Source organism: Saimiri boliviensis, chromosome 3, assembly GCF_048565385.1.
Source record: "Saimiri boliviensis isolate mSaiBol1 chromosome 3, mSaiBol1.pri, whole genome shotgun sequence".
Classification (NCBI taxonomy): domain Eukaryota; kingdom Metazoa; phylum Chordata; class Mammalia; order Primates; family Cebidae; genus Saimiri; species Saimiri boliviensis.
Window position 1 is genome coordinate 48,984,397 of NC_133451.1, and position 27,723 is coordinate 49,012,119.

At 37.2% G+C, this 27,723-nt stretch overlaps 1 protein-coding gene across 37 annotated transcripts in view; it reads left to right on the plus strand.

Annotated features, from left to right (window-relative positions):
- Positions 1–8,526: 8,526 nt before the first annotated feature.
- The window catches only part of FIP1L1 (factor interacting with PAPOLA and CPSF1), a 79,504-nt gene continuing 60,307 nt past the window's right edge, over positions 8,527–27,723 (plus strand). For 5 of the 37 annotated variants that reach the window (XM_010344167.3, XM_074396132.1, XM_039468466.2 and 2 more), the window contains exons 1-7: positions 8,529–8,832; positions 10,148–10,187; positions 13,511–13,568; positions 14,979–15,082; positions 20,712–20,776; positions 21,986–22,093; positions 22,470–22,600. In XM_010344167.3, coding sequence (XP_010342469.1) covers positions 8,748–8,832; positions 10,148–10,187; positions 13,511–13,568; positions 14,979–15,082; positions 20,712–20,776; positions 21,986–22,093; positions 22,470–22,600 — 591 coding nt within the window. In that variant the 5' untranslated portion in view covers positions 8,529–8,747. Of the gene's footprint in view, positions 8,833–9,994; positions 10,040–10,147; positions 10,188–13,510; positions 13,569–14,978; positions 15,083–20,711; positions 20,777–21,985; positions 22,094–22,469; positions 22,601–22,889; positions 22,959–27,723 lie in introns of all 37 variants that reach the window. The other 32 variants (XM_010344164.3, XM_074396129.1, XM_074396134.1 and 29 more) reach the window with 16 other exon arrangements.

Below are 27,723 nucleotides of genomic sequence, written 5' to 3' on the forward strand. Positions count from 1 at the left end.
GAACATGCCCAGACCCGGTAGAACCCAGTAGGTAAACAGGCAAATGATAGACCCAAGTTCACATGTCGAACCAGCAAAGTAGATATTCCTACCTGTTTGTATCCTTGTCAGCACAAAAATTATTTTAAGAAGCTTAAGTTGAATAACTTGATGGATGACAGTCCTCGCTCTTCAATTTAAACTCAGGTCAGTGACTAGTTACTAGCACCTGCATTGATCCTGATGTCAAAATCACTTTTTGTTGCTACCCCTTGCATCTCATGCTGAACCATACCTTCATGAGATGAGTCTGAGTGAATTAACACTTCATCCTCTCTGAAAGGGAAAGGCACTCACGAAGTCCGGGCTGAGTACTGTGTCAGCAACTGCTAGTGGTTGCCTCAATAGTTATTCGTCTCTTCTTCTGTAGTAATAGGTTTCTTCTGAACGCATAGACACACAGCTAATGACTACTTTTCCAAGCCTCTTGCAGCTAGCTATGGACGCATGATGAGGCACAGGTGAATGAGATGGTTGGAAGCGACATATACAAATTTCAAGTCATTCCCTAATGGTGTATGCTTTTCTTTCCCTACAAATCTTGCTTTCAATAATTTTGTACATGTACCCAGAGTGGAATTGCTGGATCATATGGAAACTTTCTTTTTAACTTCTTGACAGACCTCTGTTTTTGCTTTGTTTTGTTTTTTACAGAGGCTGCAACGTTTTATATTCCTACTAACAATGCACAAGGGTTCAGATATCTCCACATCCTTGCCAACACTTGATATTTCCTGGATGTTTTGATAATGGCCATCCTAATAGGTGTCACAACATGGTTTTTTTTTTTTTTTTTTTTTTTTTTTTTTTTTTTGATGGAGTTTCGCTCTTGTTAACCCAGGCTGGATTGCAATGGCACGATCTCGGCTCACCGCAACCTCCGCCTCCTGGGTTCAGGCAATTCTCCTGCCTCAGCCTCCTGAGTAGCTGGGATTACAGGCACACGCCACCATGCCCAGCTAATTTTTTGTATTTTTAGTAGAGACGGGGTTTCACCATGTTGACCAGGCTGGTCTCCATCTCTTGACCTCGTGATCCACCCGCCTCGGCCTCCCAAAGTGCTGGGATTACAGGCTTGAGCCACCGCGCCCGGCACAACATGTTTTAAATATACTTGTGGGACATCCAGGCAGAAACATCTAGCATGCTGTTGGATGTATGATTCTGGAATATAGAAGAGAAATACAGTAATTGGGAATCATTAGTAAATGGATGTGCCTCAGAGTGCCTTAAGAGAGCACAAAAAAGAAAGAAGACAAGGATGGTGATGGAGAGAACTCTGAGCAACTTTTCTGGATGGGCAGAAAACGTCAGGCCAATGAGTGGAGTAATGAGAGGAGGAAGTTTGAAGCACAGAGTGGCCAACAGTGGCAAATGTCAGAAAAGGGAAAAGAGATGGAATATGAAAAGAATCTACAGGATTCGACCTGTGCAGGAAGAAAGTACAGCCATGACAAGGGAGTGCTGGGGGTGCAGTGCAGAGTGAGTCAATGGAATAACTGTAGATCATTCCTAGAAGCAGCATATCTTCTAGGAACTATCCACAGTTCCCAGAAAAGAAGGTGGTAGGGGAATGAGGAGGTAAAAAATGATGAAAGAATATGAAGTTGGAGTCAAAGAAAGTAACTTGGCCTCTACAATTCAGGGAGGGTACACCTTTCTTTTCTTTTCTTTTCTTTTTTTTTTTTTCTTTGCAGAGACAGAGTCTCACTCTGTCTCACAGGTTGGAGTGCAGTGGCACAGTCATAGCTCACTGCAGGCTCAACTCCTGGTTTCAAGCAATCCTCCTGCTTCAGCCTCTTGAGTAGCTAGGACTACAAGTGTGCTCAACTACACATGGCTAAGTTTATTTTTCTTTCATTTTTTAAAATAGAGTCTTGCTGTGTTGCCCAGGCTGGCTTGAACTCCTGGGCTCAAACCATATTCTGGCCTTGGCTTCCCAAAGCACTGGGATTACAAGTGTGAGCCACTGTGCCCAGCAAAGGAGGGAACAATGCTAGGATATAATAAGATCCAGGATATAACCCTGAATGTGCACTATGGAAGCAGAGTGAATGAAGATCGTTAGACTTCAGAAGGTCAAAGAACATGAGTCAAGCAAGATATGCAAGTCACACATCATGATGGAGGAAGGGAAGACTGTAGGCTTCAACCGCAGATATCACCTGTAGATGAAGGAAAATTAAAAAGGAGAAGAAGTGGTAAATATGGATGGTATGAGCTGGAAAGGATGAAGGTTTTCACAGGAAAGTGGGAGCCATAGTGGTCTGGTAGTAACCCGCAAAAAACAGAAAAATGACAACACATCTTAAGACTTCACACTATGACAAGGTGAAGGATAATGGCAGATATTCAGTATAGAAAGATAAGAAGTGCTGTCCTTGGACAGAAGTTAGACTTTAATTTAAGTGAACAAGTAGAGACATCCTTCTGCTGAAATACTGAAACTACTGGGTATGCACATGAAATGGAACAAAGATAGGGACTGAGAGCTAAATGCATAATCGGGAATTGGGTCTGGAAGAAGTTGGAGGGAATAAACACAGAGACTGTCTTAGTTTGGGCTGTGATAACAAAAATACTCTAGACTGGGTGACGTAAGCAAAGTTTATTTCTCACTCTTCTGGAGACTGGGAAGCCCAAGATCAAGGTGCTCACCTGATTCATTTCTAGTGAGAGATCTCTCCCTGGCTCACAGATGGCTGCCCATCTTTGTGCTGTATTTTCACTTGGTGAAGAGCAGACAGAGAGGAAGCAAGCCCTCCTGTCTCTTCTTCGGAGGGCTCAAACCCCTCTCCATTAGGGACGACCTAATTACCTCACAAAGTCCCCACCTCCAAACACCATCACATTGAAGATTAAGGTTTTAGCATATGAACTTTGGAGGAACACAAACATTTAGACAATAGCAGTGATATGAGGGAAGACACTAAAAGATTTGACAAACAATGACTAAGAATGAGGTGATATAGAGAACCCCTAAAAGCTGTGCAATGGAGAGCCTGTATAGCCACATGCAACTTGAGGGACTGTCAGATCATGAAGAAGCTTGTAGGTCATATGGTAGGAAGTTTCAATTTCATTTCATATTTAAGAGAAGGCCATGGAAGGATTTTGTGTTCCTGGACTTTCAGTGTGGCAGTGCAGATGGAAAGTAGATAGATTTGGGATACGTTTTAACAAGAAGCGCTAACAGATCTTGCTAATGATTTGCATAACTGTGAGAAGGGCAGATGTGGAAGAGAGAAAAATCAAGGATAATTCTTTGATTTTTGGCTAAAACAACTAGTTAAATGGTGGTTACTGATACTAAGATGAAGAAACCTTTGAGCGTATGGGAGTGGGACAAGACTCCCAGACTGGACTCTCCTATATGGGAGAGAAATTCACAAATTGTCTTTTGGACATAAGTTTGAAAGGCCTATCCAATATCCAAGAGAGGCATCAAGTGAAGCATTTGAGTCTGACCGAGTGTCCTGAGCTCAAAGAGAGGTTAAGACTGCAGAGAGAAATATGGATGTCATTGGTTCTCAACGACATGACATCAAAAGTCATGGAGGCCAGGCGCGGGGCTCACACCTGTAATCTCAGCATTTTGGGAGGCTGAGGTGGGCAGAACACTTGAGGTCAGGAGTTTGAGACCAGCCTGGAAAACATGGTGAAACCTCATCTCTACTAAAAATACAAAAATTAGCAGGGCCTGGTGGCTTGTGCCTGTAATCCCAGCTACTGGGGAGGCTGAGGCAGGAGAATTGCTTGAACCTGAGAAGTGGAGGTCGCAGTGAGCTGAGAATGTGCCATTGCACTCCAGCCTGGGCAACAGTGCGAGACTGTCTCAGTAACTAACTAACTAACTAACTAACTAAATAAATAAATAAATGTCATGGAGCTTGAGAAAATGACTTGGGAGACAGGGTAGACAGAAAAGAGAGGAGAGCCCAGGGAAAAGGCATTTCTTACTTTCAGATGTTATGGTAGAGTAAAATGAATTCCTATTAAAATGACAAGCTCAAGACCATCATGTTTATTTTATTAAAATGTTATTTGTATTTCTCTGCTCAAAATGGTCAGCTATTATTTCCCTTCTGATCCAAAATCCAACATATCTCTCTTCACCCCATTTCTAGGTCATCCATATGCATAACAGCTTAACGATTTACTGAGCACTTTCCATGTACTTCACATTGTAAGAGAGGACCTGGCACATACAGAAACAAAATGATTTTGTTCTCACCCTTAAAAAGAATGTGTGAAGTTTACTGACAGCATAGCCATGAATAGGAAACAATGCAATTTTCTAGAAACAACTAGCAATAAAAAATTTATTTTTTTCTTTTTTTATGAGCTAAACTTAGGACTAGGTAAAGTTTATTGTTAAAAGATGTCAGGATGCTGAGAAAGATGGCTAATTGGAGTTTGATTTATCATGAAGTACATAAAGATGAAGGAAACTCAACGCATGTACAATTATTCTGCTTGTTCAAAGAAAAAAAGGCCTAAACAACACATTAGCTGCTTGCCAATAACTTGCCAATCTGTCGCCCAGGGTGGAGTGCAGTGGTGTGATTTTGGTGCTCTGCAACTACCTCCTCCTGGATTCAAGTGATTCTTCTGCCTCAGCCTCCTGAGTACTTGGAATCACAGGTGCGTACCACCACACCCAGCTAATTTTTGTATTTTTAGTAGAGACCACTGTCTTCACCTTGTTGACCACACTGGTCTTGAGCTCCTGACCTCAGGTGATCCAACTGCCTTGGCCTCCCAAAGTGCTGGGATTACAAACATGAGCCACCATGCCTGGCCAGATGCTTTAACATTCGAAACCTCAATTTAGCTTTGTTATTCTTCCCCCAAATGGGTACAAAATGTTATTTTAATATATCAATTTACTGCTGAGGAAACTTAAGAACATCAAGAATTTAAGAACATTGAAATTTAAGTGACAGTAAAGAGCACAGTTAGGCCTAAATGTCATATGCATGCCACACACATTTATGTGTACTTGCTATATATACTGGATACTGAGCAAATCATTTTTATTTGATCTCCAACTCTTGTCATCATCTAATTCATCATCACCTACTAAACACTCTCAAGTACTTCTCAGAGATAGGTACATTAAAACATATTTTTTAATTTTTTTTTTTTTTTGCTAGAAACCAACAGACTACAAAACAACAAGAAAATGGAAAATAAATAGAATACATGAAGCACTGTAGTTTGATAAGGTCATAATATAAGAAATGGAAGGAGGAATATATAATATCTTTAAACTACCTACTTTTGATGTCTCCCCTGGTGAGTAGGGAGAGAAGACACCTTTAACTAAGAAATCAAGAAACTCAGTTTAGAAGCAAGGAAGAAGAGGTCTTTTCAGAGCGGTTATTAGTGATTTACGTGCTTCTCTGCTCGTGGAAACCTTCATTTTCAAAGCTTAGCTCAAATGCTACCTCCACCACAAAAATGATTCTAATGCGTCAAGTATGATTCATCATTTCTTCAGATCTGTTTAAGCAATGCCTTGAAAGCCAGTTGAAAAGAGAAAAAGGTCCCTTAATAACAGGCAATTGGTTTTCTCCTGAAACCAATTAAATAAATAGAAAGATAAACAGGACGGTGAGTGATTGCCTTACGATATTCACAGTCTGTAAAACTTCATTCTATTACTTTCAACAGTGACCAAGAAGATTTACTTAGTGTTAAGCCCTATACTAGGAATGGAAGTGATAGCTATGAGATCTCCTGTTTGAAGGTGGACTTGGTCTAGTGAAGAGTCTGAGGAAAACAGAAATGTAGTCAAATAATTACTATACAGTGTGATAGGCACATGGCATAGAAAGCAGAAGTGGTGAGTCGCTCTTTCCCATTCAGCCCCCAAAATACCTCTGACCTCATCTACATTCTCTCCCTCACTCACTATACTCTAGCTACATTTTGGGTTTCTTGAACATTCCAAGTATGCTTCTGCCTCAGGGTTTTTGCATTTCTTATTCCTCTGTCTGAGTCTATTCACCCTGAAATCCACAAGGCTTATGTCCTAACTCCATTCAAGTCTCTTATATCACTTCATCAGAGTAGCTTTCCCTGACCACTTCATAAAAAATCGCACCCCATCACTTCATTTTATATTGCTTACTCTTTTCGTAATTCTTATCATCATGACATTTCATACATTCATATGTTTATTATCTGACTCTCTTATTAGAATCAAAGCTCCATAAAAGGAAGGACTTTGTTTTATTCACTGGTGAATCTACATAGCTGGAAGAGTTCCTGGCAAAACAAATGGGAAGAGATAAAATGGGATTCAGGAAAGATTTCACAGAGGTGATTATACCCTCATACCCTCAGAGAGTTTAGAAAGATGCAAGAGATTATCCTCAAAAGATAAGGGAGCTGGGAATAGCAGGTAGAAGCATGTTCAAAGGTAAGAAAGATTAAAACCACATGGTTTGTTCAACTAATGTGAGACAGTGTGATGTTGGTTGGCTATAAACCTTTCATTTGTGCTTCCATTATCATACATTCACCTTTTCTCTTGGTAGGAGAGTTGTTTACCACCCCTGTGTCTTTCTCAATAACTTGAGAGCTCTTTAAGGGCTAGGACTCTTTCACTCATGTCTTCATTTTCCAATTTCTTAAATAGCAGATATTCTGTAAGTGCTAAATAAATAAATGATGAAACAATATTTATTCATTAAAGCAAGAAAACCCATTTATTTGTTCAATTAAAATGGATTTCCTTCTGTTGACAAGTGAATGCCTGTTTGTAAACTTTAGAACTGAAAGGGACCTTAGAGATAATCTAATTTGGCCTTTCCATTTTATAGATGAGAAAACTGAAGGATAGAAAGGTTGATTGCCTATGCAAGCTACTAGGTATAAGGAAGAACTGAGGCCAGGCCTGGTGGCTCATACCTGTAATCCCAGCACTTTGGGAGGCCTCGGTACAAGGAATGCTAGAGATCACGAGTTCCAGACAAGACTAGGTAACATGGTGAGACATTGTTTCTACAAAAAAATAAAAATTAGCTGGTGTGGTGGCACCTGCTTATCTGTAGTCCCAGATACTGAAGAGACTGAAGTGGGAGGACTGCTTGAACCTGGGAGGTCAAGGCTACAGTGAGCAGTGATCCTGCCACTGCACTCCAGCCTGGGTTACAGAGCAACACAGTTTCAAAAGAAAAGAAAAAAAAAAGAAAGAAAAAGAGAACAAGCCGAGCGTGTAGTGGCTCACGTCTGTAATCCCAGCACTTTGGGAGGTTGAGGTGGGCAGATCATCTGATGTCAGGAGTTTGAAACTAGCCCCGCCAAAATGATGAAACCCCTTATCTACTAAAAATACAAAAATTAGCCGGGTATGGTGGCTCATGCCTGTAATTCCAGCTACCTGGAAGGCCGAGGCAGGAGAATCGCTTGGGCCCAGGAGGCGGAGGTTGCGGTGAGCAGAGATCGCACCACTGTACTCCAGCCTGAACCACAGAGCAAGACTGTCTCAGATGAATAAATAAATAAAAAACAAAAAACCCCTGGAGCTCCAGTTTGAACCATGGTGTGCCATCTTTTCAGTGGAAGATGTGCTTTCAGAAGTGGCCTGAACATTTTGTTTACCTATTAAAATAAAAACGGTACATTTTTATGATCTTTGAGAAACAGAGAAATCTGCAAGGAGCTGCGTGGATCTTTTTTTTTTTCTTCTTGCTGTAGTTAAAAGTGGAAAGTCGAAAGCAATCTGGGTGTATAGCAATAGAGAAATGCCATAGTCACTCTGCGATAGCCATATATGCAATTCTATGAAGCACTTAAAATAGATATAGTTCGATATATACTAAAATAAAAAACATGTTTTTAAAAAATGGAAGTCATAGGATGGTGCTATACTATTTAAAACTTGTCAGTCTCAGGTTCTCCCACCAAAACAGCACAACACACGAAGTAAGTAGGAAATTTCAGAATGATGAACTGCAAGCAGAATATGCATCTGTAATAAGGGCTAGCTCTGGAAAGAAAGGTAGAGGAATGAGGCGGTCTTTGACCTTAACTGTAATGTATGGTTTTTAACAAAGAGGCTGTATTCTTCATCTATTAGTTTTGCTTTTGTTGGCTGTGAAAATTAATTTTTCAAGAAACAGTACGGATTACGATTTCTTCTCTATTCAGTGAGGAAAGGGAGTGACAGGTAACGATTCTGTATCAAGGCTGATTAAAGAATAAAAGAAGGCCTTTCAGAAGATTAAAAAATAAATAAATAAAAGGTTGAGAAGACTAAGCACGAAGCGTAGAAGGAAACAATGCTGTACTCGCCAGCAATGGCAATACGGGTTATCAGAGGGCAGGATGGGGGCGGGGAACCCCGGCCGACGCAGGACGCCACTGGCGGAAGCCACGCTAAAAAGCAAAGCGGGATCCTAGAGGGGCGGGGGCCCACCGCAGTGCGCACGCGCAACCAGGCCCAGGTGGCCGCCGCCGCGGAAGCGAAGCCACCTAGAGACGCCGCGCCGATTGGGTTTGCTGCGCATGCGCAGGCGGACCTGCTCCGGAGTCTTCATCTTTGCCGCCTCTGCAGCCTTCCTGGGATTTGAGTCTCGCGCTTTCTTCGTTCGCTCGCTGGCGGGTTCGCGCCTTTCTCGCGCCCCGGGGCAGCGAGGCTGGGAAAGGGGTTGGAGGGGGCTGTTGATCGCCGCGTTTAAGTTGCGCTCGGGGCGGCCATGTCGGCCGGCGAGGTCGAGCGCCTAGTGTCGGAGCTGAGCGGCGGGACCGGAGGGGATGAGGAGGAAGAGTGGCTCTATGGCGGTACGGAACTTCCTGTCCCTGTCTCTTTCTCGGGTTCTCTCAGGCCTCCCCTCTCGGCCCGCAAACGGCCGGCGTCCCGGGCCCCTCGCGCAGCCGCTTCGGGCCTCTGGTCGGGAGCCCTCTCCGGCCTGACTTAGGCCGAGGTTGGCGAGCGCGCGTCCCCCGCCCCCGCGACCACCTCCCGCCGGGCCCACGCCCACCGCGCTCACCCACCCTGCGGCGGCCGGGCCGGGCGGGGGGCCTGTGACGGGTCCCGGCCCCCAGTTTCGCCTTGCTCTCCTCCGGGGTGTCTCGGCCGCCTCGCTGCCGCGCTCTTTACCCTTTGTTTTTTCTATCGATTCTGAAGTGGTGTTTTTTTTGTGTCTCTTCTTGCCCGTGGCCTTAGGGTGCCCCTCCTGTCCCTTCTTTCAGAAACAGTCATTCTGTAATAATAGCTAAATAAAGTTAATGCTGTACAACTAACGCCTTGTTTCTTGATGGTCAGTTTGTATGGAATGCACCTGCAAGGGTACCTCCTTGTCTGAAAGTCGTGCTTTAAAAATAATTAATTAAGAGACAGAGAGAGAGAGAGAGAAAGATGGCCCATAAAGAAAACCCTGAATGTCTCCTGTATGAAGGTGAAGTTTTTCTTTTTTAAGAGACTGCCGTTTAACCTACATCATAGAAGTATCTCATGACCCTTCGGCTTATAATTTTCAGTGTCATCTCATGTATTGCTTTTTCTCAAAATTAATGCATCATGTACTACTCTCTTGAAAGGTACTTGTTTGACATCTGGTTCTTAACTTTAATTAAGTCACAATCCCTTGCCTGTTACACCAGATTTGAAAGTTAATGTTTGTTCCTTGCCTAAAACATAATTTCTTGATTGTCTTTAGAATAGAAGAGTAAAAGTGCACGTTGGGCACCATGCAGGTCCTTGATGATGTAACTTTGATAAACTTGTAAAAAAACAGTTCGTTATCTTTGGTGGCAAGATTTAGCATTAGTTACTACCCTTTGAAATGTGAATGTGTAGGATTTCTTTTACAAAGATTTGAAAATCTTCAGTACCTCTTTAAGCTTATTTTTATAGCAGTAAAGTCTGATTTTTTTTTTTTTCCATAAAAGACGTATCTTGTTAAGTAATTATAAGGTGATCTAACTTTGGATGTGCTTATAGGCCCATGGGACGTGCATGTGCACAGTGATTTGGCAAAGGACCTAGGTTAGTGCTTTGTGATGATCACTTCAGATTTTCATAATACTAGTTTCTTTAAGAGTGGTTTCTTTATTTTGTTTGTTTATTTATTTATTTGTTTATTTTACTTGGTAGATGAAAATGAAGTTGAAAGGCCAGAAGAAGAAAATGCCAGGTTAGTGAAATTTTCTGATGATGCTTTTACAGATCGTGTGATACAATAGGTATGTCAGTTGTCAAAATTATTTCCTTATAATCATAGGCTTGATTATAACACTGACTTACAACATTTTGGAGGACATTGAATCTTTTAAGGATTATTCCAGTTTCAGCACCGCATCTTATGCCAGTTCTATTTGTTGGTAGTTTACAGGACAAACTTTATGAACTTAGGATTTGACTGAAATTACACTATTAAGAAACTTGTTACTCTTAAATGAATTCAGTAGTGAAGTATACAGTATAATCATTAAGCTACTGATAAAAATATTTTAACTTGAAAATATTTTTAAGTAAATGAACCCCCAAATTACTGCTTTTCCAATTTGTTAACATTTTTGATGGGATAATGGCACTTTGGTTATAATTTCAATGCTATATATTTATTTACATTCAAATATAATTAGCTGATTTGTTATAAGGTTGATTTCCTTTGTTAGATTATTAGAAAGATATAAGTATTCATTTATAGAACATACACAGAGAGTCGGAAAGTTACCCTGAATTTCAAAAAAACAACCCATGCAAAGAAGTATATGGCAATGCTGACTTGACCCTGACCACATGTGTTAGTGTCTGTAATGGAGGGAGAGATAGTTAAAAGATTTTAAAGAATATTTGGGTCTAAAAAGTGGAAGAAATGCCACTTCAAACCCAGTAGGCTGTAATCAAAAAGATAAAACAGGTGTTGGTGTGGATATGGAGAAAAAAAATCCCTCATATACTGCTGATTGAATTGTAAAATGGTGCAGCTGCTTTGAAGAACAGCCTGGCCATTTTCTCAAATGGTGAAACATGGAGTTACCATATGTGCCCTCCACCTAGAGAAATGAAAACATATATTCACAAACTCGTATGTGAATATTCATAGCAGCATTATTCTTAATAGAAAATGTAAAAAAAACCTTGCACCTGTATCAACTGATGAAAGGTTAGATTGAATGTGTTATATCCATACAGTGGAATATTTTTTGGTAGGGAAAATAAAATGAAGTATTGATAGATGTTACAACATGGATGAACCTTGCAAAGGTGCTAAACAAAAGCCAATCCATAGAGACAGATAAGTGGTTGCTAAAAGAGTTGGGTGAGTGATTGCTAATGTATGCAAAGTTCATTTTTGGAGTGATGCATACATTCTGGCATTAGATAATTGTGATGGTTGGACTCTGTGAACATATTAAAACTCAACTGTCCTGTTTGAATGGATAGATTGTGTAATATATGAATTGTATCTCAGTAAGCCGTTGAAACAAAAAAATGGATAGAGGGAAAAAGTGAGAAATGGAAGCAGAAATCACTTAGGAGGAGGTGAAATTACCATTCAACTTCCTCACCCAAAAAATCTCCTGTAGTCTTTTTCACTCATTGGTATATTATATGAAATGTTATTTCATTTTGAAATTTATGTATTCAATTCAGTTCCTAATTCTAATCTCAGTCACAAAATGGTTAATCAGAAAGTGATTAAATATTTCTTCATACCCTTTCCTTCAGTTGGTCAAGCAATTAATTACAGGGTATAGATTTACAATCAAATATACTTCTTTATATGATCATCTTTATCCCATTGATTTTTATCTTTATTGGTTACATTTTTTTAAAAGCCTACTTTCTGATGAAACATTCTTTAATTTTAATTCCCCAATACACAACTTGCTAAAATTTATTGGAGAGAGGCCTTTTACATTCCCTGAGTGTCACTGTCAACATAACTTTATATTCCTTTTCAAAACTTCAGTTGGGGAGCAGTTGAGTTGCTTTTATCCTATGGGGAAAAAACAACTTCCTTTACAATGTTATTTTTGTAGAAAAAGCTTATAATTTTATCATGTTTCTAACCTTTTAACGGTAATAGAAAATTAAAACTTCAATAGTAGGCCTATTGAAGAAAGGAACTCTGCCAAACCTACTGCTATCTGGTTTGGTACATCATTGCATTGCTCTACTGGAGTTCCTGCTATTAGAATATGCCTCAGTTTCCTGCTGACTGGCTCATTGCGGAGGCCACTGTTTTTCTTAACCATTAAATTGCAGTCTCCAATTGTGTTATGACTGTGAAAGGATACTGTTTTGTGACATAGAAAGCAAGTGGGACTTGTTTCTGGCTACCTAGAAACTTATTTCAGCAGGAGGAAAATTGTACTGAACACTTACAGCTGCATATTTGTTTTTTTGAAGCAAGCAGAATAATGAAAATTTAACAGTCATGTTTTCACTTTTTATCTTTCATTTTGCTTTATTGGGTGATTGTGTTATAAAATGCCACTGTAAAGATTAAATTGATTTACATAGAAACTACTTGACAGAAAGTGAAGTTTAGAAGAGATGAGTAGAAATCTAACGAAAAGTGCTCTGAACTCTGTCAACATCTGGACATTTTTTTTTAAGAATGCTACTAAATAATTCAGAAAGTTGAGCCAAATCAGCTGCTTGCTTTGTACTTCAATTTTCTTATCTGTAAAATGAGGTGTTGGTTAACTCCCACTGTTGAAATTATGATTACTAACATATTTAAGAAACCAATTACGCTTTGGTACCATTTTGCTGATAAATGACCATATGCTTGAGTTTCATGGGAATGTGAATGTGTTATTGTTACATATCAGTTTTGTTAGCAAAGGACCAGTTCAAGTATTAAATGACCTTAAAAAAGTAATTAGTTTTAACATTCATGAGAGTTAGCTCCTTATTAATATCAAATTGGAGAACAGTCTTGAATGAAAATACGTTTTTTTAATCTTAATTTTATGTTTTATTCAACAAAGGACCTATCTCTAATAAGATTGCTAAAACAGAGAACCAAGAAGCGTGTTTGTGTTAACTGAATACTGAGAGAGTTAATGTGATTATACCACCAATCTTGAGTTCTTGAGCACCAAGGAAAAGAGGAAACTGTATTACATAGGTCTGGGCAGTTACAGTAGTAGTACCTGGTATACAGTGGATGTTCAGTAAAGATTTAGGATAATGAAAATGGATTATGTTTGTTATATGTTTTTAAAATGTATAAGAAACTTGAGTTAGAGCCCACCATTAAATTGTAAATCATTAATAAATTATGAAGGCATTTGCATTCTACTTAAAATGTTCAGTACTTGTTTTATGCAAGTTACAAGAAATAACAGGGAATAAATAAGACAGTCAAATTTTACTATTACTGTCTCTGTAGAGACAATAATTTTAGGAATCTTATCAGCATAACTTAGAAATACTAATATAATCTATCTCTACTTCTGAAAAATAATGCCTGACATGTATACTTATTGTTGTTTGTAGTGCTAATCCTCCATCTGGAATTGAAGATGAAACTGCGGAAAATGGTGTACCAAAACCGGTAACATAAGGCTTTGAAATTCAGTTCCTTTCCCGATGCAAATTTTTATCAATCACTTCACAGTTTACTTAGAAAGCAAGCTAGCATTTTATATCACCTTCAGCATTCTATGTTATCTAGCCCTTTCTTACATCTACTTCATCTGGTCCCACTAAACATATATAGGAATTAGCAAGGAGGAGAAGAAATAGTAGAAAGACTTCAGAGGAAAAATAGCATGTGCAAAGGCTTGATGCTTATTGCTTTCAAGGAACTGAATGCTTTTAAATCTACCAAATAGAGTGAGCCTGGTTTTCTGAGCAAATTTTGAGTCCCATAACCTTTGAATGTTACAATTTTTTATCCATGCTTTTTAACGTTTGTGACAGTCCCTGACCCTGCCAAACTGATACTTTGCGAGGTGAACATATCATTGGTCCTGTGAATATTTGTACATTTTAATCCTATGAAAGGAAGGAAGTTATTATGCAAATTTGAAGTTATATACAAAAAAGTATTTTGCCTATGTGATCTACTTATTTACTCTGATGTGACTAAGCACAAAATAGCCTTTGAAAGCCAATGTAAAATCTTCATAAATGTAGAATTTGCATGTAGGGTCTCTTCTAGGTGTGCATGAATACCAAGAATAATTAAGCTTCTACTAAACTATTTGGTACTTTTTATGTTTTTTTTTTTTTATTTAATTTTTAGTTTATTTGGTACTTTTTATTTGTGACTCTGAATCTTAAAATTGTTTTCCTCTTAGAGTCTTTTTTGCAAGAATTCCTCAAATACTTAATTTTTATAATTTTATCTTGGAGATATCTTAGTAAATTGCTTTAGGTTCTTTTTGCAAGAGAGGCAGATATGATATTAAAAAAAAAATGAGGTGGTGTTTACCAAAAGAAGATGATTTCAAAAAATGATTTTCTTTATTTATAGTCTTGGTCTTTTTTATCATGTAGAACATCAAAATTATGAGTTGAAATAGGTGGCAGCTTGTAACTTTTCTTTTTAAACTGTATCTCAAAAATATAGAATGGGGCTAGGCACAATGGCTCACACCTGTAATCCCAGCACTTTGTGAGGCCGAGGCTGGTGGATCACCTGAGGTCAGGAGTTCAAGACCAGTCCGGCCAGCATGGCGAAACCCTGTCTCTGCTAAAAATACAGAAATTAGTTAGGTATGGTGGTATGCGCCTGTAGTCCCAGCTAGTCTGGAGGCTGAGGCAGGAGAATCACTTGAACCTGGGAGGTGGAGGTTGCTGTAAGCTGAGATCACGCCATTGCACTTAAGCCTAGGTGACAAAGTGACACTCCATCTCAAGAAAGAAGAAAGAAAAAAACCAGGGTAGTTATTTTTTTAGTTATTAGTATTAGATGTTGAAATGGATTATTTAATGTATTTTCTAATTTATGTTCATGTAGAAAGTGACTGAGACTGAAGATGATAGTGATAGTGACAGTGATGATGATGAAGATGATGTTCATGTCACTATAGGAGACATTAAAACAGGAGCACCACAGTATGGGTAAGTTATTTTTTAGTAAGTAGCAATTGTGTAACTGCTTTATAGCAAAGGTAGTGTGCCTATATCAAACTCTCAGTGGTTGATTCCATTGTTTTTACATTTTTCTATTTTAACATACAAGAACTTTTGTTAAAGTTTCATTCTGAAGATACATCTTTCCTAAAATAAAGTTAACTAATTAGGCAAAAGTACATGGAAGCAGCAGTTTTTGATCCTGAATTTAAAGTGTTTTTATAAAAGAATTGAGTACTAGGCCAGGTGTGATAGTTCATGCCTATAATCTCAGTACTTTGGGAGGCTGAGGTGGGCGAATCACCTGAGTCAGGAGTTCAAGACCAGCCTGATCAGCGTGGTGAAACTCTGTCTCTACTGAAAATACAAAAATTAGTCAGACATGGTGGTGGGCACCTGTAATCTCAAGTACTCTGGAGGCTGAGGCAAGAGGATCACTTTAACTCGGGAGGCAGAGGTTGCAGTGAGTGCAGCTGGTGCCACTGCGTTCCAGCCTGGGTGACAGGGTGAGACTCTGTCTCAAGAAAAAAAAAAGAATTGTGTACTATAAAATCTTTGGTTAATATTAGAAATCCTTAAATTGTAATTTGTATCTGTACTTATTACTTCACTTTACTACTTATCCAAACCTGAGTTTAGGTTTTAATTTTTTTTGTTGTTCAATAAAAACAATATCAGAAGTATTTCTTTTCATTCTTAATAGTTTTTTCAGGTTTTTAATTCTCCTATAGGCCTTTTAGACCAATGTTTGTCTCAAATTTTATATTCTATAAACTGGACCAAGTGAATGGACTGTCATTGACTCATTGAGCACATAAAGAATCTTACAGAAAGATAGGAAGGGAAAGGCATTGAAGTATGAATCGTGATTCAGTTATGATAGGAGAATAAGAGTCAATGTTTTTTATTTTTCAGATTGGCTGTATAATGTGATTATTAAAGCTTATGCACTGGAAATAAAATAACTTCATTAATTTCACTAGTTCTGCATTATGCAAAAGGAACACATAAAATTGTAATAATTGTATGTTCATTAAATATTGTATATAAAATTACTTGTTTTTATAAGTTATAGAACAATTTGAAGCAAATGACAATTTTTTCTTATTGTGAATGGGACCATTTTTTTGGTAGAAATTGCACTCAAATATTAAATGTACGTGGACTTTTACAGTACCTTACTGAGCTTTATTTCTTATAGCAGTTTTCAGTTTTAGGCATTGTAATTGTGTTTATACATATTTACTACCTTTAGACTCTTTAGATTCCTATAGAGTAGAAACTGTTGTATTCAAAACCCTTCAAATAAACAAGAAATCATGATTTATGAAGTTTTATCTTCCTCACATTGCCTTAAATATAGTTAAGTTTTCAGTAAATGGTTAACTAAATAAACTGAAGGTTATTTAGTTACAGTTGTTTCTGAAGATTTTTTCCCCTTAGACATTTGATTATGAAAATTTCCAAATGCCCACAAAAGTTGAAGGAATTAACCTGTGAATGCTCGTTTACCCATCACCAGATTAAACAATCTACATTTTGCTTTATTTGCTGGAACTCATATTCCTGTATCCATGCCTTTACCCATTTATCAGTTGATGTATTTTTTTATTCATTTTATGCATTTCAAAAGTAAATTACAGGCGTTTGTAAAGAGTGTAAATTTGTTTTACCTCTGTATTTCAAGGTATATCCCTGAGAACAAAGTCAGTGCAAAGATGAAATTTGATAAACATTTACTATGCACAGCATTTTCAGAAGCAAATTTAAAGAACAAACTGCGTTCAGGGAATAGTATTGGATTGATTTATTGTAAATTGTTGGGAAATACAAAATAGCCTTTTTAATTTTAGGTAACATGTCTGTTACAAGTTCATTTTCTATGAAAGTAAGGTATGAAGAAAAGCTAGTCTTAAAGTAGGAATAATTATCTTGGAAAGTAGTTTGTTACCTATCTCTGAGATTCATCTATTTATGTACTCAGTAAATATATTTTTTTTAAGATGGAGTTTTGTTCTTCTTGCCTAGGCTGGAGTGCACTGTTGTGATCTTGGCTCACTGCAGCCTCTCCCCTGCCGGGTTCAAACGATTTTCCTGCCTCAGCCTCCCAAGTAGCTGGGATTATAGGCACCCGACACCACACCTGGCTAATTTTTTAATTTTTATTTTTAGTAGTGATGGGGTTTAACTATGTTGGCCAGGCTGGTCACGAACTCCTGATATCAGGTGATCCACCCAACTCAGCCTCCCAAAGTGCTGGGATTACATGTGTGAGCCACTGTACCCAGCCATAAATACTTTTTAAAGACATAATTTATCTGACATTGTGTTGAGTAGTAAAGAAAATGTGCCTTTATCAAACCATCTGTGGTCAATTTCATTATTTTTTTAAATTTTTTTTTGCATTTACCATGCTACAAAAGAACTCTTGGTAAAATCACTGTGAAATTTCCTGGAGTTAACTAGTTAGATAAAGTTATATGAAAACAGCAACTTTTTATTTGTAAATGTATTAACTAATGATGAGAATACAAGAAGTTATAACATAGTTCTTGTTTTCTAGAAGTAGTGAGGAAGACAGACATGTGAGTAAATATTTTCAGTGCAACGTAAGTGCTAGAGTAGAAACATGTATAATGTGATTTGAAAGGTTTGAGAAGAGAGTTGCTGAAAGCCTGCAAGTTTTGAAGGGAAGATCCCAGAGGTAACATCTGAACTTGTTTGAATAATGTTTGAGATGGGAGACAGTGGTTTTTAGACGGAGGACACTGCTTAACAGTAAATGTAGTAGATGCGAGGCCTAGAAATACATGGCTCGAGGATAAGGTAGATGAAAAGAGATGGTTGAAATCACTTATGGAAGGAGTTGGGATGCTTTTGCTATGTCTTTGTAAAACCCTACAAGCTTGTCCAACCTGCCTTATTTTATTGTTCTGTTTTGCTTTGTTTTAGGCTTTTAGCAGACCAAAGCCATGGTTTTTAGTTTCTATCTCCCATGATAAGTGGGAAAAAAGAGGGTTGATGAAGGGGCTTTACTGGCCTAATCAGAAACAGAAACTAAGGACCCAAGACTGTATTCTCTCCCTTGGACACCCAGTTAGATTTTTAAACAGGTCATATTATTTGAAAAGATAACTCTAGCAGCAGTAGTTGAGATGAGTTATGGAGAAACATTGACTAATATATGTGAAGTAGTTGTCCAGGTGAGATGATAATCTAGACTAAGGCAGCAGCATTAGTAGAGAGATGAATGGGAAAATGGTATATTTGAATAATTGAGAAATAGAAATATAGTCAGGCATGTGCTATACACCTGTAGTCCCTTGGACTTGGGAGGCTGAGGAGGATTGCTTGAGTCTAGGAGTTTAAGGCCAGCCTAGGCAATATAGTGAGATCCTGTCTCAAAGAATAAAAAGAAAGAAATGCAAATAACATGGTAACTGATTGGTTGTGAATGGAGGAGGAGCTAAAGGGCTCAATGACTTACAGATTTCTAGAGCAGTTAATTGTGTACAGGTGGGCGCTACTCCACCAACCTCCCACAAAATAGATTCATTTGGCATGTTTATTTTGAAGTTCCTATAGGAAATCCAAGTGTGGGATCTAGCCTTTAGAATGGTCTGAGACTTTATGGGGATCTATTGGACATTATATCAAATTTGCTTCTATGCAATTTTTCATACCAATAAGCTTTTCTACACAGAATGAATACAAAGGCTTGTGGCTTAAAGAAGAAAAACCATGTGTTAAAAGGCAGAATGGGAAATAAAAAGCAGCTGTTTGGAAAGTAAAGAAGCTCATTTATTGAACACTTACATAGCTAAGCCTTTTATAAAAATACTGTTTTATTCTGTAGCGGTCCTGTAAGAACAATTTAGAGACAATCTTTGATTTTTGTACATTTGATTTTCAAATTAGAAATGTACATCATATGTAGATACCTCTCAGTCACTTTTGCAGAATTTGGATTGCCAAAATGTAAACATCATGAAGGCAGGAACCATATTTGTCCAGCTCCTCATACTTTTTCCTTAGCCCAGAACCTGACATGGTTTTGGTGCTCAGTAAGCATTACATGAATTAATCAGTCTATAAAATGATTAAACAGTTCAGGTTGGTGATGATAGTACTGCTTGACAGTAATGTTTGGTCCCCTTTATAATTTTTGCATTTCTAGCTGTGGAGCTACAGTTATTTGATACAATTACTTGAACATTTTATTGCATTTACGTTTTTCTTTTTTAAGTAGAAAAGCAAAATGACAATGCAGACGTAACTAAACCTAAGTCTTATATATTTAGTACATTCAAGACAAAAGATGGAAGTAATCATTATTAGACCGAAAGCAGTGAATATGAAGTCCAGTTGGCTGAACTTCTGAGAGAAAAGAACCAAATATATAACATGAATATAATGTGAGAAATTTATCGTTGAAAACATCTATGACTTGGGTCTTACCGATATCTTTTTGTTAGAGGGAATTGGTCCTTCTTTGCCCATTTCAATTTTCTTCTTTCTAACTTCCCAATAACAGAAAAGCCTATTTTAATTAGGATATTTGATAATACTACTCATATATAAGTCCATTATGTAAAAATGTAAAGAACTATCTGTAACCCCATATTACAGAAAATTACACAACGCTTATCTATACAAATGTAAATGCAATGAAATATTCAAATAATTTTATACAAGTCTAAATGTCTTGGCCAAGATTACACAGCTAACAATTGACAAAACATTTGAATGTGGGTTGGTCCAACTTCAGATTTTTTTTCTTTATCACTATGTATTACATCTAAAAAGGTGCAGCTCAATTTTTTTCTTTTTCAAATATATGTATTCATGTAACTACAACCCAGATCAAGATATGAAACATAACTAGCATCCTAGAAGTTTCCCTCGTTTTTCCTCCTGGTTATTAACCACCCTACCACCAGCAAACACTGTTCTGCTTTTATGCTAAACTTATTTTAGAGTTTCATGTCAATAAATTCCTGTTATGGACTAAGCACTCCATGAATAGTTGAAAAAGGATTTATTAACAATGTCAAATGCAGGAAGAACTGAAAGGCCACTGGATTTGGCAACAAGTTGGAGGAATTCTACTTCTGCTTAGGATTGCTGTATGTTTAATAACTGGGAGGCAAGGAGTTGAATGAAGACAATGAGTATAAACTGTTTTTCCCTTCTTAGCCTTATTTCTTGTGAAGTTTGTTACAGTGGAATGTTGGGTTAATGGCAAAGAGATTTTTGAAATAGAAACAAGTCAGACTTTTAAAAAATGTTTTTGTCTTTTATTCAGCAAGTGACAGACTTTAAAATATTAGTTTAAAAAAAATTTTTTTTAATGTGTTGGCTGACCGCTGTGGCATACTCTTGTAATCTCAGCATTTTGGAAGGCCAAGGTGGGAGGATTGCTTGTGTCCAGGAATTTGAGACCAGCCTGGACAACATGGCATGAGATCTCATCTTTACAAAATTTTAAAAATGAAAATATAAATGAAATGTGTGTCACTCCATTTACTATGTGAGTGTATGATTTATTTGTACAAATGGAATATATTACTGTTTTAAGCTTTTTAGGATAATTTTTGTGTTTTGTTTTTATTTTTAGGAGTTATGGCACAGCACCTGTAAACCTGAACATTAAGACAGGAGGAAGAGTTTATGGAACCACAGGTAAAATTTTATTTTCTATTGCATCAATAGGGAAATAAGGCACATTTATTAAATAGGTCATAATCACTTTTCAATTTTTTTTGAGGTGGGGGAAGGGGACAGAGTCTGGCTCTGTCACCCAGGCTGGAGTGCCGTGGCACAATCTTAACTCACTGCAGCCTTCTCCTGGGCTCAAACTGTCCTCCCACTTCACCGTGCCAAGTAGCTGGGACTATGAGCTTGCACCACCATGCCCGGCTAGTTTTTGCATTTTTATGTAGAGACAGGGTCTCACCATATTGTTCTGGCTGATCTTGAATTTACGAGCTTAAGTAATCTGCCCGCCTCAGCCTCCCAAAGTGTTGGGATTCCAAGTGTGATCCACTGTGCCTGACCAAGGTGGTAATAGTTCTTTTTTTTTTTTTTTTTTTTTTTTTTTGATAGAGTATCTCTGTGTCACCCAGGTGTGCAAACTCAGCTCACTGCAACCTCTGCCTCCTGGATTCGAGCAACTCTCCCTGCCTCAGCCTCCTGAATAGCTGGAATTACAGGCACCCACCACCATGCCTGCCTAATTATTGTATTTTTAGTAGAGATGGGATTTTGCCATGTTGACCAGGCTAATCTCAAACTCCTGAGATAATAGCTCTTTTTAAAGAGTAATTTTTGACCATACATCACAGAGATCTGCAAACTTTTTCTATAGAGTCCAGTAGCTGGCCGGGCATGGTGGCTCATGCCTGTAATCCCAGCACTTTGGGAGGCTGAGGTGGGCAGATCACCTGAGGTCAGGAGTTCAAGACCAGCCTGGCCAACATGGTGAAACCCCGTCTCTACTAAAAATACAAAAATTAGCAGGGCGTGGTGGCGGGCACCTGTAATCCCAGCTACTTGGGAGGCTGAGGCAGGAGGATTGCTTGATTCCGGGAGGTGGAGGTTGCAGTGAGCTGAGATCGCATTATTGCACTCCAGCCTGGCAGACAAGAGTGAGACTGAGTCTTTAAAAACAAACAAACAAACAAAAAAGTCCAGTAGCACGTATTTTAGGCTCTGCTTTGTTTGGAGCCCTTGCTGTGTTTTTTTGCCAGGAATAGTAAAAAGGTGTGTGTTTTCTGTTTGTGTGTTTATGTGCCAGGAATAGTAAAAAGGTATTTCTGTTTTCTGTTTGTCAGTGGTATCTCCTAGCTTCTTGCAAGTGTAGCTTCTTTATTTTGTAATTTTATGAAACAGGAACAAAAGTCAAAGGAGTAGACCTTGATGCACCTGGAAGCATTAATGGAGTTCCACTTTTAGAGGTAGATTTGGATTCTTTTGAAGATAAACCATGGCGTAAACCAGGTAAGATTATTGTGGATTATATGAATTTCAATATTTTTAGTTTGAAGTCATCAGAAAATATTTTTGAACATCAATTTAGAATTTTATTTTTTCATTATAATTTTAATTGTCTTAAGCAAATGATGAGTAAGAATGACTTGGATTACTAACTTACTGGTGGCCTCATATTACTTAAAATGTAGACTTACACATTGTTTATTATAGTGGTGTTTCTGAAGGAAATAATTTGATCAAAAATTTTATAGTCTTTTTGTCGCCACAAATAATAGTGTGATACCTAATAGAACTCTAAATTTGTATTTTTATATTCTATTTTTGATGCTGTGTAAAAATAGAACTGAAATATCTGTACACTAAAGGTGTGTTTTATCTTTAGGTGCTGATCTTTCTGATTATTTTAATTATGGGTTTAATGAAGATACTTGGAAAGCTTACTGTGAAAAACAAAAGAGGATACGAATGGGACTTGAAGTTATACCAGTAACCTCTACTACAAATAAAATTACGGTAATTAATAAATTTTCCGGAATACCCTTGGCTTGTCTACCATCCCACTTTTACTCCCCAGTTAAATCTCTTTCCTATAAAGATGGTTAAATGCTATATAATAGTTTAAAAGTTCCATTTTGTTTACCGTGTTTGTTTTTCCCTTCCCTCCCTTTTAGAGTTTTATATTAATAATTATCTGATGTTCTTTCTTTCAAATCACAGACTAGACTCAGCTAGTTTGTTTTTATATGGCCTATTAATTAAATATTATGTGGTATCTTAATGGGGAATATGTTATTTAACTTAGGCCGAAGACTGTACTATGGAAGTTACACCAGGTGCAGAGATCCAAGATGGCAGATTCAATCTTTTTAAGGTGAATTTTAGTAAATTATCCTTGGTTGCTCTCATTTTTTTGTTCTTGAGTCTGCTCCCATACCACTACTCAAGGGGCAAAATTAAAGTGGAAATAGCTACCTTTTTTCCAAACCTTTAGCTTCCTGGTGACTTACACATTTGCTGATTATTGTTTTATCTCCACTTTTGCAAGCATGTGAATTTATAGCCTATTGTACTAACAAATGCCAAGTAAAACTATTCTTTGCTATATGTTATGATTTCAAGTCATAATACATGTTTGTAGGATAGAAAAGTTAGTGGCAACAGATTAAGTTCTTATTCTTATTAATCTTTATCAATAAAATTGGGGACTTTTTTATTTTCTTTAAAAAAATGGTAAGGAAGGTGGCATGCTGTTTAGCTGTGTAACACTGATATCACCGATATCATTGGTGTAATGCCTTTATAGTTCAAGATAACCTTCACAAATCTTTGGCATTCTCTGAGAGTCTTTAAGAACTCAACCAAATAGGATAAAGCCATTGATTTTAAAAGTTGATATTTAAAAGGATTAGGTTTATGTGAGAGACTTTGAGGTTGATACTACAACTTGTATATCAAGTCTGATTTTTGCCTTCTCCATTCCATGGTATGATCACAGACCCAGTCCAAAGACTAATACTAGATTGTCATTGTTCTTTTATGGAAACCTGATTGTATACTCTTTTTTTCTTTACCTTTGTAGTTCATTCTTGTGTTGAATGACACTGGGATGAAGGTTGGGAGTGGCTTTTAGATTGGGTTGTGTACTCAGGGAACTTTTGTGGGCTGGAAAGAGACCTCTGCTTCCTTTTTGGGTTTGCAGCCCTGTCCACCAGAATACTGCCTTATGCAGTATGTGTGCTATGACTACAGATACAGCCACTCTACTGTACACAGTTCTATGTAGATAAGTTTAATTTGCGTCCTACTTTACATAAGTGTTTGGTTCTTCTTTCGCAGATATTTTGAAAGTATGTGATGATGTCTGTTGTATTTTAAAGGGTCATCAGGTTCTTTTAGGATATATTGTCCATATAGGCATTGAATATATTAAACTTGATTACAGTGGGTAGAAAAGTTGTCTTTAGTGAACTAGCTCATTAGCAGCAGTGCTTTTATTGTCTTCTAACAGAAATGAGAACTGCCATCATAAGCTGTTAGCTTCTGTATACTTCATTTTTTGTAGTAGACTTTTAAAAAGAGAATAAAAAGAAACTCCTAGGGGTCAGTCTTATTGAAGGTAGCTATTGTGAATATGTATTTTATATACATACTGTGTACTGAAGAATTGATTTTGACGTTTCTTTTGGTTATGTGAGAGGAACTTAGAGTGTTCCATTCTGATTGGATTCTGAATGAAGGATTTGAATTTAGTGGGTGCAGTCTTCATGGTTTTCTTGCCTTGATAATGTATTTAAATGCTAATATGTTTGGTAGAAATGCTGACTTGGCAATAGGGTGGGTATTAATAATATGTGTGATGAACATTTTTTCTTTATGTATATTGTTGTCTGCAGGAAATGGTGGAGATAGAGCCATCATGAGCAGGACACTGATTTCAAATAGCCTGCAAACATTTGTGTAGCCAGTAGGAAGCTGCTTGAAAGTTCCTGAGCAGTAGAATAAAGTGCAGATCTTGTTTTTAGAAAAGAGACTGGCCACAGGGTGGACTGTAGACTAAAAGGGGTATGAAACGGAGAGGGAGCTGTTGCCATACTGTAGGAATGAAAATGAAGTAGAGCCTGAACTCATTCATGAGGGTGAATGGGCAAAGGGATGGATTTAAGAATTAAATTTTATTTTCATATCTACTGCAAATAGAATCTTTTCATCCTTAAATGTGAGACAACCCATCAGCCTCTTTAAGATAACTTTATTTGCTTTTCATTAAAAAATTTTCAAACATAGTAATAAGTAGAATAGTACACATGAACCCTTAGGTGCTTATCATACAGCTTCAACACTTAACAGTGTTTTAACATTCTTGAGGCCTTTTATATGCTTCAATATGGATAAAGTTTTTTTAAAAAGCAAAATAAGATATTTAATAGGTATAAAAATAAAGCCACTCAATTGGGTGCAAAAACAATTGTGTAGTTAGAATGAGGGGCAAGAGAGAAGTGACTGGTGGGAATAGGTAACATGTATGTAAGAAAAAATTGACTAAAACATTTTCTTAAAATATTTTTTATTCATTTGTACATTACATTTGTATTTTTTATTTATTTATTTAATACCTACATTTATTCATTTGTACATTCCTGTTTATTCATTTGTACGTTTTTTATTCATTTATTCATTTATGCATAGATCTTTCCCCATGTACGAGCTTTGTCACCAGTGTTCTGAAATTTTAGTTACGTGTCTTGTCTGTTTTCATCCATTGTACCAAGCCTCAGTTGCACCTTCTTGATTTGGAAGCACTCATTCTTCACTTATGGGACGCTTTTACTTTTTTCTCTGCTTTCTTTTCTCTTCTAGATAAATACTGGCTGTCTTTGAATGGTCTTCTCATTTTTTTTTCTCTTTATCTGTATCTCTTCCATTATCTGGGAGGTAGATTTTTTTCATTCTTACAATATTTCTACCTTGTTTTAATTTCTGCTGTTAATTTCCAAGAAAATTTTTCTTTGTTATTTACTTGTAGCATCTTATTATTTATGCCTATAGTAATACAATATTTCTCCCCCCTCTCTTTCAAAGGATATTAATGATAGGCTGTTTGTTTCTGTTAGATTTTCTTTTCCTTCATAGTCTGTTTTCAGTTTGATTATTTAAGTTGGTTATTTTTAACTTCTCACTTTGACTTTTCTGAAATTTTTGTTGATTGTTGGCCTTACACTAGTGTAAGGGTGGGCTGCTAAAATTGATTGGAGGCTCTGTGCATCTGAATAGAACTTGCTGACTGTAGGCTTCACTGGAGGACTTTTTTTTTTTTTTTTTCCACATTCTCTGATGTCAGTATCTTTAGGTGTTTTTCTTTTTGTGGTAATCTGATTTTTTTCCGATAAAATATTCCAGTATTCTGTCTCAAAGGTATATACTTGGCTGATTCAGATGTTCTGGGAGCTGGAGCTTTCAATTTCTGAATTTTTGGGGTGCCTACCATGATGATGTCTTTGCTTTCTCATTGCTGACTTTGGATTTGGATTTTTTTTTGTTTGTTTGTTTGCTCAGTTGCTATTTTTAAATTTAATTTCAAAGTTCTAAATTTTGTTGCTTTCTTAATTTTTTTCTTGTGGGTTGAAACAAAATTGTGACAATTCATTTATGGTTGTCTGTTTTTCCTTTTTTGACCTTAACATGTAGTAATGTTTTCCTAAGTTGTTAAAATTTTTTAATAAATATAATTTGAAATTGTTGCATAGTTTGTTATTTAGATATACCACAGTTTACTTAATAGAGGTTTTTTTTTTTGTTTTTTTTTTTGAGACCTGCCTCCTGGGTTCAAGTGATTCTCCTACCTCAGCCTCCCGAGTAGCTGGGACTGCAGGCACCCACCACCATACCCAGCTAATTTTGTATTTTTAGTAGAGACGAGGTTTCACCATGTTGGCCAGGCTGGTCTCAAACTCCTGACCTCAGGGGATCTGCCCGCCTCAACCTCCCAAAGTGCTGGGATTATAGGCGTGAGCCAACGTGCCTGGCTGTTTTTTTTTTGTTTTTTGTTTTTTGTTTTTTTAAGATATTCTTTGTAATGTTAAATTTTTATAATGAAGCTATGATAGGCAGCCAAAGGAAATTTCAAAAATTATTTTAAAACTTTTAGTACAGTGGTAGTATGATTTGGGTATTTAGCTTCTCAAGTTTATAGACTTAAGTTTTGTTTGGATTTGTCAGATCTAACAAATTTGTTTTTAGAAAATGAATCAATGTCTTTGATCATTTCTTAAGCTATTAGGTTCTATGAAGTAATCTCATTATGTTCTGGTTAGACAAATTTTGAGTCTGTAATCTTGAGTGTAACATCTGAAGACAAACAAATGGATAATGAGGCAAGTTGACTAGAAAGATTGCTAGAATAGTTAAGATGTTCAGGATTGTTTAATATAGTGAGTATATTATGGAGAAATTAAGGGAAAACAGGTAGGAAACACGAGCAACTTGTGTGTGTATAAAAATCTGCCCTGTTTTCCTAATATCTTCTCTGAACTTTCCCCTGTTATACTCTTTCCACCATACTCGCCGCCTCTCTTTCTTTTACTGTCTTTCCCATGTCTCTTCCCCAATCCTTTCCCCTTCCTCCTCCTAGTTTTTTATTCAGCATTGAGTGTGCCAGGAAGCATATTAGGCTTTGGTGGGGAGCTCAGCATAATAGACATGGAGGCTATAGTCCAGACGTTTGTTGTGCTTAATGGGAAAATTTAGGTATTAATTAAATAACCATGCCAAAGATGATATAGTTATAAACTACATGTTCTGTGGAGTTTGAAGAAGTGACATTTAAGTTGATTTCCAAAGTCAGTAAAATAACAAATATTTATTCAGTACTTATTGCCTGCCAGGTACTGTTTTAGGATGGGACATAATGTGTTGAAATTGTGTGTGTGTGTGTGTGTGTGTATTTTTTATTAATATATTTCAGCGTCACAAAGTGAAAAACACCTCAACATATCTTGTTAGAATAATGAGCACTCGTCTTGTGTGTATAAGTATCACCCTGAGTAGGACTTTATTGGCGTAACTGTATTTTATGATTTTTTTTTTTTTCCCGAGACAGAGTTTTGCTCTTGTTGCCCAGGCTGAAGTACAGTGGGATG